At 42.5% G+C, this 13177-nt stretch overlaps 1 protein-coding gene across 1 annotated transcript in view; it reads left to right on the top strand.

The window, feature by feature from the left end:
* galnt1 (UDP-N-acetyl-alpha-D-galactosamine:polypeptide N-acetylgalactosaminyltransferase 1) overlaps positions 1–10313 on the top strand; it is a 58636-nt gene extending 48323 nt beyond the window's left edge. Inside the window, exons 10-13 of the mRNA XM_017309341.1 lie at positions 3730–3939; positions 4034–4132; positions 5809–5943; positions 7039–10313. Coding sequence (XP_017164830.1) covers positions 3730–3939; positions 4034–4132; positions 5809–5943; positions 7039–7185 — 591 coding nt within the window. The 3' untranslated portion in view covers positions 7186–10313. The remainder of the gene's footprint in view (positions 1–3729; positions 3940–4033; positions 4133–5808; positions 5944–7038) is intronic.
* Positions 10314–13177: the final 2864 nt, after the last annotated feature.

The following is a 13177-nucleotide window of genomic DNA, read 5'->3' as shown; positions in this document are numbered from 1 at the left end:
GGGTGGAGGGCGGCTCAAGATGTGTGGCGGCAAGTAATTTCATGCTACAGAGGATCTATTTACCTGAACACACACAAACACACACAGAAAATGGGGAGGCAGCCCAAAAGTGAAATGACAGAAAACTGTGTTTTGTCATTTTTAGACTGGTTCTCTAGTGTACTACTGGTTCTATAATGGTATATAATATGTTGTGGCCAGGATGACCTGATCGAAAGTTTTTGTCTCCGATTCTGATTCGAGTCGTTTAAAATCAAATATTTACCGCGCCAGACTCAGCCAGAAACTTGTACAGAAGATATTAAAATCCATACAACCTTGAAGTCCTTCAGCATCCGTCTTCTTCTCTGAGGCTCCAACACGAGAAGCGTTAGCTGAGTAAACTTGCTGCTATGTTTGCGTATTCCTTTCTGGGTTTCTACGATCTTTCATTTTCCAGCTTTCGAGATGTTTGGGAAAAGAAAAAGTTTGGAAAAATTCATATTTTCACATTTTGTTCCCAATCCTATCAGCTAACAGTTTTGTCGAGCCGTTCATGAATCTGTTTTTCCATCCATCCTGTCTTTCTTTCCTCTCTTCCTTCCTGTCTGTGGTTCTTACTACATATTTATAGCCTGTCCACTGTAGAAATACCTACCAGAAGTCCTTCACATGCTTTACAAATTTTTGATAAAAGTGGGTTGAGACCTGAGAAAATACGAGTCTAAAAAAGTGGCTGTAAGTGTGAAATTTTGATATGAAAAATGCGAACTTTGACCTTGAGGAATAGAGAAACTGTTAGGTTTGTTAGTGCTTTCAATTTGTGTTTTAAAATGGTTTCAGTCCACGGGGAGGTTGGCAGCACTAGTTGTTGTTCTCCATCACAAGCAGTTCCAACAGCGGTGCTGGGTGGATCCGACACAGACCCAAAACCAGAAGGATCAGCACAGATACTGGGAGCTAAATGTGGTCAGAAAGGCTTTGATTAGGCCGTTAAGCTGATCCTGCTGATCAGACAGAGTCACTGATAATAAATTCAAAATATTCAATCAAGAGATTATGTAGTCAGTTACTCAGCTATAGATAATCCATTTGTGCTGCAGGCTGTGAAGACATTTAATGTTTCCATGTGACATACAAATTCTTTTTATTGTATAAGTTGTTCTTGTGGAAAATAATTTTTTTAGAAGCAAACCAATAACAGGCTGCACAGTGTCGCAGTTGGTAGAGCTGTTGCCTTGCAGCAAGAAGGTTCTGGGTTCGATTCCCGGCCTGGGGTCTTTCTGCATGGAGTTTGCATGTTCTCCCTGTGCATGCGTGGGTTTTCTCCGGGTACTCCGGTTTCCTCCCACAGTCCAAAAACATGACTGTCAGGTTAATTGGCCTCTCCAAATTGTCCCTAGGTGTGAGTGTGTGTGTGTGTGGATGGTTGTGTGTCCTGCGTGTCTCTGTGTTGCCCTGCGACAGACTGGTGACCTGTCCAGGGTGACCACACCTCTCGCCCGGAACGTTAGCTGGAGAGGCACCAGCACCCCTCCTGACCCCACTGAGGTACAAGGTGCTGCTTGACCCGATGAACGGTCAAATAGGCTGCTTCTCTGCACCGACTGGTGCTACCTGAAACGAGCGCAGTAATTACTTTAAAACATAAACATGGTATCAGTGATGCTACGTTGACGGTGCAACCAACAGTGCAAGAATTATTTGAACCCTCACAGCAATATGGTCGGTTTATCAGAGTTTATTTTTATTATCATGGGATTATAATAATACAATATTGTTGGCAATAATGTACTGGTTACCCACCTCTACTACAGAGGCTATTAGATTTATTTCAGATTGTGTTTTAAGGAGATGGGGGTTTGTATGCTTTATGTCTAAAAAAAATCATGTTTAATGCAAAGCAAGAACATTACATCACCGCCGTTGGCTCAGACCTTTGAACCGGCCCAGCAGCCTGGTAACTCTCCAGATTTTAGCTCTGAACTACACGATGCCATCTGTGGAAACCCAGGCTCATTAAAATAACAAGTAATGACACACGTGCATCTTTGATTGCATTTTTGTTAAATGCACTTGGTTAAAAACTTACCAAGCACACACACTCTTACACACACACACACGCACAGATATGCAAACAGAAACAAAAACATTTCCTCTTCCTGATTGGCACGGCGGCTGGGAAACAAACCCGAGGATGGATTTCCAGCGTCAGCTGGCATGGAATGCTGCCGAGAACCACAGGAAGCTGTTCCTGCGGTCAGCCGACAGCTTTACGGTCAACAGTGAAAAGGCTCATTGGACTGTTAATATTTTATTACTGATTATTAATGTACCAGTATTTTAACAAGCGAGACAGGAGGGAAATGTGGAAGAGAGGAGCTGAAGTTAAGGAAGTCCTGATATCCCGAGGGATGGACGGGAGCTTAGGCTCGTCCATCCGCCTGACTGACAGAGAGACCTGCAGAAAGGAACGCAGCCAATCACTTCAAGGGAAGAGCGTTCTCCCCAGGTCATCTGATATTTGCATAGTTTCATCGTGGCATGAATTCTGAACTGCTTGCACTTACCTTAGTGGACAGCAGACATTTGCCAAAAGATTTGTGCTCAGAAAACTTAATAAAGAACGTCTTCCTCTGTAATTCTGAGGCGGCACGAGGTGCTGTAGATGCATTGCTTTTCATTACTACATCTCCGCTTTTACACCCTCCGCAAACGCACTTCTGTATTTCTTTTTCTGTTGCTTATGTTTTCTTACGCAAACATGGCAGGTCTGTCAGACTAATCCATGCTGTCATGGAAACATGACAGAATAAAGAAAGAAAGCTCTGACCTCATGGATTACACCTCGCCGGAGGCGCCAGGACTCCCGTCACTCTCACTCGTCCAAATAAAGTCATGAAAAGCAGGAATGCTGGAAACCAGGTGTTGAATGTTGTTGCTTTTGACGTGACATTAAACATAAAAAATTATGGTAAAAAGGTTTCTCATTATTTTGATTACTAAATTTCTTGCTTAAACACACAGGACTTTTGCTGAATGCCTGCTAAAACACAGTGACTCATAAACATATTCACATTTGTCACAGCCGCAAACCCGCTTGTGTTTCTTTGGGTTTTTATGGGACAAATAACACAACATTATGCATAAATGTGACATGAAGGGAAGAGAAGAATTATCTGGGTTAAAAAAAATTATTAAGACGGGGAAATCGAAAAAGCGCGTCGTGCATTTTTAATCTGCCGACTAATTCAGTTCTTTTCAAACCTGCTTTTTCTGCAAGTTTTTAGGAGAATGTTTCTACCAGCTTTGCAGATCTGGAGTCTGACGTTTTTGTCACTTCCTTATGCCTAATAGCACAAACTCAGTCAGATTTAATTGGGAGCGTCTTCGAACCTTTATTAAAAGCTTTTCTTCGGATTCTCAAATGGATTTAGGTCTGGACTTTGACTGGACCGTTCAGTTACACATGAATGTGATTTGATGTAAACCATTCCATTGCCACTTCAGGCCTATATTTTTGATCATTGTCCAGCCTTAAGTTCTGTAGCTCTGTATTTAGCCACATCCATCTTCAGCTTCGTGGTTCATGATGCTGCCACCACCATGTTTCACTGTGGGGATTGTGTGCTCAGTCTATGGAGTTAGCAAAATTCATGACTGCATTTAACTGTGCTTGGCTGACGAGATTTATTAGGAACACATCATGTGTTTTTGTTTACAAGCAAAACTTTTCATGCAAAGTAACATTTCAGCAGTCTTGACCGCCTTCAGGCAGTTCTCCACGTTAATGCGTGGGTGTCTGTGTTTGCGTCTCCAGGCGTGACCAAGGTGGACTACGGTGACATCTCAACTCGCTCTGCTCTGAGACAAAAGCTCCAGTGTAAACCCTTCAGCTGGTATTTGGAGAACGTCTACCCTGACTCCCAGATCCCCCGGCACTATTACTCGCTGGGAGAGGTACGCTCACCCACACGCGCGCACACAGACCGCGCCACTGTCCACACTGCTTTAGTAACCGATCCTCACTTTGATCTGTGTGGGTTTGCCTCAGATCCGTAACGTGGAGACCAACCAGTGCCTGGACAACATGGCCCGCAAGGAAAATGAGAAGGTTGGCATTTTCAACTGCCACGGCATGGGAGGCAACCAGGTGAGTTAAGCCGTTCCTGCTGCAGCAAAAAACAAAATGTCCTGAAAATAAATGTGTACAAGGTTTATTATGGAAACCAGAAACATTTTGCAGCGATTATTAACAACATAATTACCAGACTGAAGATCCCGCAGCATCTTGCAGCTGTAACTGTGGCAACGGGTGGTTCTGTTAAATACCGACTCCGTGTTCTTCCGCTTCTGCTTCATGACAACAAACTTTGTGTTTGTCTGTGAGGTGCAGTTGAAACCAGAAGTTTACATACAACCAAAAGAAAGATACAAACAGCATTTTTTTCCTCATTGTCTGAAGTTAAATTAGACTAAACTTCTGTTGGAATCATTAAAATAATTTCTATTTGCTAATTGCCACAGTAATGAGAGTATACGTCCGTGATTTATCTGTTGATGTCTTAAAACTCAGAAGTTTGCGTTCAGCAAAATAATTGCTGTTCCATTAAACAATGAGGGAAAGCCTAGATGATGATGCCATGTCTTAGTTAACCTATCAGAAGTTTCCAGACACATTTTAATTAATTGGAGGCACATCTGTTTATGTATTTGACATAAACAGCCGTATGTTGTACACACTGCTTCCTTGTGTAACATCATGGGAAAGTCGGAAAAATCAGCCAAAATATCAGGAAGAGAATTGTGGAGTTTCACAAGTCCAGTTCAGCCTCAGTAAAATACTTAAAGATACTTTAAGGTGCTGCGTTAACCTTTCCAAAGAATCATACAGTACTTAGCTATAAACACGATAGGGAATGTCCAACCATCACTCAGCTTAGGAAGGAGACAGGTTCTGTGTCCCAGAGATTAACGTGCTTTGGTCCAAAATGTGCAAATCAATCCCAGAAGAAAAGCCAAAGACATTGTGAAGACGCTGCTGGAACTGGTGAGGCAATGTCATTAACCACAGTGAAACATGTCCTGTACCGACAGGGACCGAAGGGGACACTCAACGAGGTAGAAGCCATTACTCCAAAAGAAACAGTAAAAAGATAGATTGCAGTTTGCAAATGCACACAGAAACAAAGACTTTCATCTTTGTAGGAACACGGCGGAGACAAGAGGCTCTGATGCAAGCCTGGAAACGCCGTCCCATCTGTGAAGTACGGTGGTGACGGTATCATGTTGTGGGGCTGTTTTTCAACAGGACGAACTGGTGCCTTTTATAAAATAGATGACACAATGAGGAAAGAACATTATCTGTAAATATCGAAGCAACATCAGGCAGGACGTTAAAGCTTGGGCTCGTTCAAATGGACAATGACGCAAAGCAGACTGACCGCTGTTACTGGTTGTTGATGTGAACAAGTTCAACAGGTATGAAGGCTTTTGCTAGGCTTTATTTGTGACTCTTGCTCTATAAAACAGCAGCGTGATTTATAGAGCAGAAATTTGAGTTATTTCACGTGAAATGACTCCTGTAAGCTCCAGGACTGCGTCCGATCTTCCTGAAGCTTCTTCAGGACGTTCTGAGCCGAGAGCCGTTAGGAGTGAAACATCAATGAAACTAAAGCTAAAATCAGACAGATGCTTGCATGATGTCACAGTAAACCTGATGTTTCCTGTTTAACCCTATGAGCTCAAACTGTGGTGCTGAACCCGTAAATGAGCTTAAAATAAGCTCCTTAAAACACCGGTGTGCGTGTGTGTGTGTGTGACCCGCAGGTTTTCTCCTACACAGCCAACAAGGAGATCCGGACAGATGACTTGTGTTTAGACGTCTCCAAACTGAACGGACCCGTCATGATGCTCAAGTGTCATCACCTTAAAGGCAACCAGCTGTGGGAATACGATCCTGTGGTGAGTGGGGAGGGATTTCTGACACGTTGCTCAACTTGACTGAGAGACTGGAATTTGGATGCTGTGCAACATTCAGATTAAGATTTATGCACTTAATTTTGCGGATTCAAACTCAGGATGCAAGTTTTTGATTAATGAAGACAATCAATCTAAAGCTGGTAGATCTTATTGATTGACTAGCGTGTCAGTTTTCTTAAAAACCTGAGAGTTTTCTTGTGTTAAATGAATCGATCGTCTTAATACGCTGAATTGCGGGGTGGGGGGAACATAATGAAATGTTAACATTTTGTCAGCTGTAGTAAATACTGACGGAATAAACAGAAAATGTTTTTTTAACATTAAATTTAGACATATTGATAAAATATGGCTCATCTAGCAAACATGAGCCTCTTATGTTGCTGAACATAAAAATAAAAGATGAAACTTGTGAAACACTTAATTCCCCATTAACAGAGACGCCCATGCAGAAGTACAGCCTGTGTTTGTTCTTGTAGAAATATCAGAACTTTCCACCAAGTTCTCATTAACTCGCCATCAATATCAGTCCTGTTTATTAGCATCATGTTTTTTTCCATCAAGGGGGAATCAGAGCAAAAGAAGCGCTCATTTGCAACTTTTAAGCAAAATAATGCTGAACTGAACTAATTGCGTGAAGACTCGCACAGAAACGTAAAGATAGAACCTGAAATAACCTGTTTAGACACAGTTTATTTGAGGGTTAGTTTCACTTTAAGGAGTTTGTTGAGTATTCATATTTCAGAATCCCATAGAGGTCGTTTTTAGTCCCACACTGAACTCTGGACCATTTCTCTTTCCCGTTCTGGTAATGGCTCCGCCATTTTTATTTCTGTATCAATAGCTCTGGTTGGGAATCACCTGCAGCGCCTCTTCTGGATGGCAGCCAAACTACAATACTAAAACGAGGTCTAAGCGGATGTTATTAGTTAATCGACTGGAACAAACTTTAACCCAATAAGCCATTAATCGACAATCAGTCACAAGTCAATTAATTGTTTGCGTCCCTAATTTTAAAAAAAATTTAATTATTCTGTAGCTGGATCACATGTGCTCCTCTACCGCCCTCTGTCTGTGCAGAAGCTGACTCTGGTCCACGTCAACAGCAACCAGTGCCTGGACAAGGCCAGCGAGGAGGACAGCCAGGTGCCCAGTGTCAGAGACTGCACACACTCGCGCTCCCAACAGTGGCTGCTGCGCAACGTCACACTACCCGAGGTCTTCTGACCGCACTCCGCACACTCCCAGGCGTACACTCCCACACACACACACAGCGGCCCAGAGCGACCGGTCAGACGAGCGGGCATGTTTTATTCAACTCGGGCACGAGGACAGAGACTTCCCCGGAGGGGATTCAGGAGGACGGATGGGACGGTACTACCTCTGCCAGAGACCAGAGGACGGAGAGTCTTTAAGCTTCCTCAGAGCGAACAGAGAGGACTGTAGAGACTCCCTCTAAGAGACCATATCTGTTGTTTTACATTTGTTTTGTTTTTGTTTTTTTTTTAAGAAGAGATTTTAAGAGTGACTGGCTCTAGAACCGTGGAGTGGAGGTTCTGCACACAGCTTCCCCTCAGCTCATCACTTAACGTTTACTGACTGCCTGCGATCAGTGTGTGTGTGCGTGTGTGCGTGTGTGTCTGTGTGTGTGTGTGTGTGCGTGCACTTATCTTCTGTTTGACCCGAGATGAATGTATGCTTTTAGAAGGGGGCGGCCTGAACATTTTATTTTTATTTTCCTTAAGTTCCTGTTTGTTTGTTTTTTATTTAATTTTATAACGGACATTGAACGTGAACTCTTATGAAGAAGGATGCATGTTTGACTGCGTGTGTGTGTGTGTGTGTGTGTGTGTGTGTGAGAGAGAGATTACGTCTTGTGCGTGTGGACGTGTCAAAGCCCCTCCCTGCAGTCTTGCAGCAGTGTATGTCCCCCTCTGGTGTTGCGTCTCGGTATCTCATCTTATAGACTGAAGCATCCAAGCTGAGGAGGGAGGGAACGTAATATAAACAAAAAAAAAAAAGAGAGAGAAAACTCAACCCGACGTCTGCCAACAGCAGAAATGTAGAGATATAGAAATATGTTTGTGATATCTTCAGATTTCTATGTCCGGTTTTTACATGCCTTGTCTGTTTCTACCGTTTCAGTAATTTTTAGTTTTTCTTTAAGGATGTTCAACGTACAGCCAACGCACTCGCGAAAAAACACATCAACAAGCTACTTAATATTTATCTGATACCTTCTGCCTACCGTAGTGTTTAACCGTCTGAAACTCTCCTACGAAACACTACAACGCCACACGCTCTCTCCTAAAGGCAGTTCATACAGGTGCATCGCAGTAAATAAGAATATCATCAAACATATTTCACTAATTCAGTTTTAAAAACAAAACTACGTTAGCGTAGATTCCTTTACCATGTTGATTTAAATCAAATATTATTTTTGATACTTCAGGCTTACAGCTAATAAAACCCCAAAGTCTCTGGAAATTAAAATATTATGTTGAACCAAAAAAAGCAGATTTTTGCAGCAGAACGTTTGCAGCGTAGCACGGAGGCTGCAACAGGCTGGCAGCTCTCATCTCGCCTACGTTGGTGTTTCTCATCCTCTTAATAACTCTCCACAGATTGTTTATGAACATGTCCTGCTGGTAAATGAAGTAAAGCTTTTCAATGGGAAGCATGATGGGCTCTAAGAGACAGCTGTGCTGACTTTAGACTTGGAATAATGGACTAACACCAGCAGACGACAGTAGATTCCCAAATCACTGCTGACTGGGGAAACTTCCCAAAGGAGCAACTTTTATTCTCATCACTCCGGGAACCTGATTCCTAAATGAAATCCAAACTTTTATTTAATCTGAGAAGAGGGCTTTGGTCCACACCTCAGAGATTATCCTCGTCTTTCTGACACTTTTTTCCTTCCACTAAACTTTCCATTTATATGTTTGGATACATATCTCTGAACAGCCAGCTTGGTTGTAGCAATGAGCTTTTGTGGCATATCCACATGGAGGCTGTCAGCGTCGCTCTGCTAGACAACAATCCAGTCAGCGATCTTCCCTGTGTTGTTGTTGTTGTTGGTTTGACGTAATATTTAAATCTTTTGGGAAGCTGAATTTTTTTTTGGGGGCGGGGGGGTTTCATTAGCTGGACACCGTAATCGTTAAAATAAAAAGTAAGAATCACTGTGTGCAACAAAGTTTGAGTTACTGAAATAAATCGACTATTTATTGGTGAATCTCGTTTGCTGAGACGCAAACGCTTTTCGCCCCATCGACCTTTTTCGGAAAATACACTCCGAGAGCCTCTGTTCTGCCGCGGTGTGTGTTGGATGCATCTGTGCGGGTGTGAATGTGCTTCTCTTCAGCTCTTCTCCCGGTTTGTCAGCTCCATGTTTACTAGGTCAAACGTGATTTTTGTTTTTGTTTTTGGAAGAACCCATACAGCTGATCGAGGATCAGCACGTCTCGTGTGCGCGTATTCATTTCTGCAGCTGCCGTTAGGATTCATCAGCAGCGTTTACTTGGTGTTTTAGGAAAATTAAGCGGTGAGAAGATGAGAGTGGAGCGACGAGAAGGAGCAGATGATATATCTGAATTCATAATCATGTCTTTTTTTTTTTCTTTCTTTTGCAAGTTTACCGGCAGTATTTCTACGTTCATATTTCAGAGAACTGAACCATGTCATTATCATTTCAACCATCATACTGTGTTTTTTTTGTTGTTGTTTTTGTTGTGTTGTCACTCCTGCTGCTGTACGTCAGAGCTGGAGTCGTTTTGTAAAGGTTTGAAACATTTCAGCTTCCTCCAGTGGAGGAAGGGTTTACACGGCAGAGAGAGAGAGAGAGAGAGGAGGCCATCGACTGGACTTTCATATCTGAGCGAGTGACTGTGACGATGTTTTTGATAGTGAGACCGAGGGAGTGTATCATTTGTTCCCATGTGGGAGAGGGCGGGGGGGCAGGGAAGAGAGAGCGGGGTTAAAAAGAACTGACATGTCCAGGCTTCCACACTGAGCTGATCCAAATGTAGAAAATAAAGGTGAAAAGGTTTACAGAAGAACTCGAGGAGTGTGTTGATTTTTTGCATTTGCATTTATTTTTCCCAATAATCGCAGTTCATCTCTGCCAACTCTTTTCTCCCACTTATGCCAAAATCTGCAGCTCCAGTCAGAAACGTGTCGTCATTAACAGCAGGAATGTCAGATTAAACGTTTGGGTTTAATGATTCATTTTACTCTTCCAGGTTGTGATGATCATCTCAGGCTGTCCGCTGTGCGTCTTCCTGTTCTCTCTCTGTAACCTGTCGTCTCTGGCAACTGACAGAATAAAGGTCGCCAAACCCGAAAAACAAGAATTGGGTGCACAAGTGAAACTTATTGGGCTTTTCTTGAATCAATAGAGTCACTGTTACAGATGTAAGCTGAAATACATACATAAAGTCCAACTGATGTTTAAATAAATGGTTTTCCAGCCAAGTGCTCTGCAGCCACACATTTTTCCTGATTCTTTCTGGATATTTGACTTTTTCTAAGCATAATATTTGCCTGCTTTATTAGTTCCCAAAGCCTTGTATTGTATTTGGCTCATTTTTCCAAGTTTCAGTTCTCTGCAGGAATGACCCATGCTTGGCCATTTTTATTTAGTAAACAACAACTTGCCCCTTTAAATTTCTGGATTAACACTTTGACCCAGGTCTCGTTTCTCTCATAATTTCCTCCATCATTTAGTGTTGTGTCAGGATATTACTGGAGCGTTCATCAGGCACTCCTTTGATCAGCTACTCTTTAGTTACCTTGTGACTGAAAGAGTGCCGTAATAAAACCTGAGAATTACATGGTCAGACGGTGTGAAACATGGCCGCCGCTGTAAGCCTTTTTTGCACGTTGACTAGACAAATCTCTCATCTCCGCCACAGTGAGAAACGAGCGGCCGCATGAGAAATGAGCTTGCGCTGAAACCCGAGAAGTCTGATGGGACTGTTCTCCGCCCTATTAATAAACATGAAGGTCCAGTGTGAAAGGGGGGGAAGAGGGAGAGGAAGCCGGGCCGCAGACTTGAGCGTTTGATGCAGAGTGGATTATTCAAACTCCTCATGAATTATTCATCTGAAAGGATTTGGGTCCAACGAGAGCCATCAGGAAGACATATTAGACAACAGCTTTTAGCGCTGCGGCCTGCGAAACGTGTCGATGCTTGTGCGTTTATTTCCAGGCAGCATCTGGTGGATGCATGCATGACACATTTACACCGCTCCAGCTCGGCACCACCATTAAGTGAAAGCAAACAGGAAGCGCCGGCTCTCTAAGAGCAAATGAAACTAATGACTCTGCTACTGAAGAGATTTAGATCTGTGATCTGGTTTTGTGCCACAGACTTCAGCAGAACGATGCGCAGAAATGCCTCGTAGCTGCGTTTCCTGGAGGGGAAACTCTTGAGAAAAGTCAGAATACCAAAGTTTGATCAGAGCAGCCGGGTGAATTTGTTTACTTTGAGTCGAGGCCTTCAGATGTTGTTGATTTGTGTTGTTGGAAACTAGCTTCTCAGTTCAGATGCTTTCGGTCTCCTTATTTGTTCATGTATTTGGAAACACTTGTTGACTATTTCAACACTTTTTTACTACTTATTTTCAACTGGAGATAAGAGGATATCAGATCATGACACATGAGAACATGACAACAGTCTGCCGAAGAAGAAGAAAAAAAAAAAAAATCAGAGGCTTCCAGGTCTTAAATCTCAACTTCGTTGTACTTGAATCACATAAACTCATTAGAATCGGTTCAGAAATGTACTTAAATATACCTACTACAAATTAGAAGCAAAATAAAAGTTACCTCCTGGGATGATGAAGGTTGGTATGAAACAGGAAGTCAGAACTGAAGTAAAGACATGGTACAGCTTTCTGCCCCTTTCCCTCCTTGCTTTAAAGATCTCAGTCGCTCACCCAGGCCCCATCTGACTCTGTGGTTCCCTTCAGGAGGCTCAGAGATCATCAGGATGCTGCTTTATATAATTTCCCCACTTCATTTAAACATTTACAGCAAATCTTAATTAATTTTACGAGGACAGGGACAGCAGTGAGTAAATCATCCGGCTATTTTGTTTTTCTTCTGGAAGGATGTGTGACTTCAGCAGCAGCCTCTGTTGGAGCATTTCACAGATTTGATATTTATTCTGTCCATCTGTCTGGAGCTGCGCTGACGCATCGACAATCTGTAAAGCCTTTGCAGAACAGATGACACAGTCTGACTCAGCTCCCTCAAACACAGAGGGAAGTTCAGACTCTGGTCGTCTAAGAAAAAAAAAAAAAAGAGTTGGGTTGGTCACGTGCTTTACAGCTTCTGATCAACTCTAACGAAATGTCTTGAGAAGTCAGAATTGTGGTCTGCGATGACAAGCTGCCACTTTTAGAAAAACAAGTCACAAGTAAAGGGTTTGCAAACCTACCAGGAAATGGCCGCCCACTTAAACCATCAGATCTGATAAACTGAACATCAATCAGAGAATCGGCTCTTTTAAAGTTTGTTACAATGTAGAAGATCCAGCAAACATGTGGAAGAAGGAGCTCAAGTGTGATTAAAAAACTGGGTGGTGAAAACGTGACACTGCAAACAAACCACGCAGCGCAGTGATGGCAGCATCATGCCATGGGGATGTGCTTCTTGAGCTGAAACAAGGAAGAAGGTCAGAGTTTAACTGAATAGACAAATAGTTGTTCAGATCAAATGTATTGGAATGGCCTAATCAAAGTCCGCATTGAAATCCCGTGGAGACTTGCATTGTTTCAGCTCTGCTCCTCTTATTGTTCAAATAGTTTAAATGTTTTGAACTTTCTTTCTGAATGGGTTTGAAACTTTGTGCTCAGTTCTTTAACATATTTTTAATGATTTAAGTCAATTTGCACACTTTTTCTTTACAAATTAAAAAAAAGTTAAAAGCAGAGGTCTGCTGAAATGCAGGGGAGGGAGAATATTGATCAAAGCGGTTCAGCATGGAGGAGCTGCAGAGATTCACAGCTCAGGTAGGAAGGAGCCAACCATGCCCAGAATGAAACATAATAGTGGCTGCATAATGCTGTGGGGGTGCTTTTCTTTAACACTGGCAAGCTCTGATAAGATGATAGCTTAGCTTAGCTCAAATTACATTAGTCAGTCAGAATGGCCTAATCAAAGTCCAGACCTAAATACAGTTGAAAATCCGTGGGAAAGGTTTCAAAATTGA

This window comes from Poecilia reticulata, linkage group LG16 (genome assembly GCF_000633615.1).
Source record: "Poecilia reticulata strain Guanapo linkage group LG16, Guppy_female_1.0+MT, whole genome shotgun sequence".
Lineage (NCBI taxonomy): Eukaryota > Metazoa > Chordata > Actinopteri > Cyprinodontiformes > Poeciliidae > Poecilia > Poecilia reticulata.
This window is presented reverse-complemented; position numbering and strand designations above follow the sequence as displayed.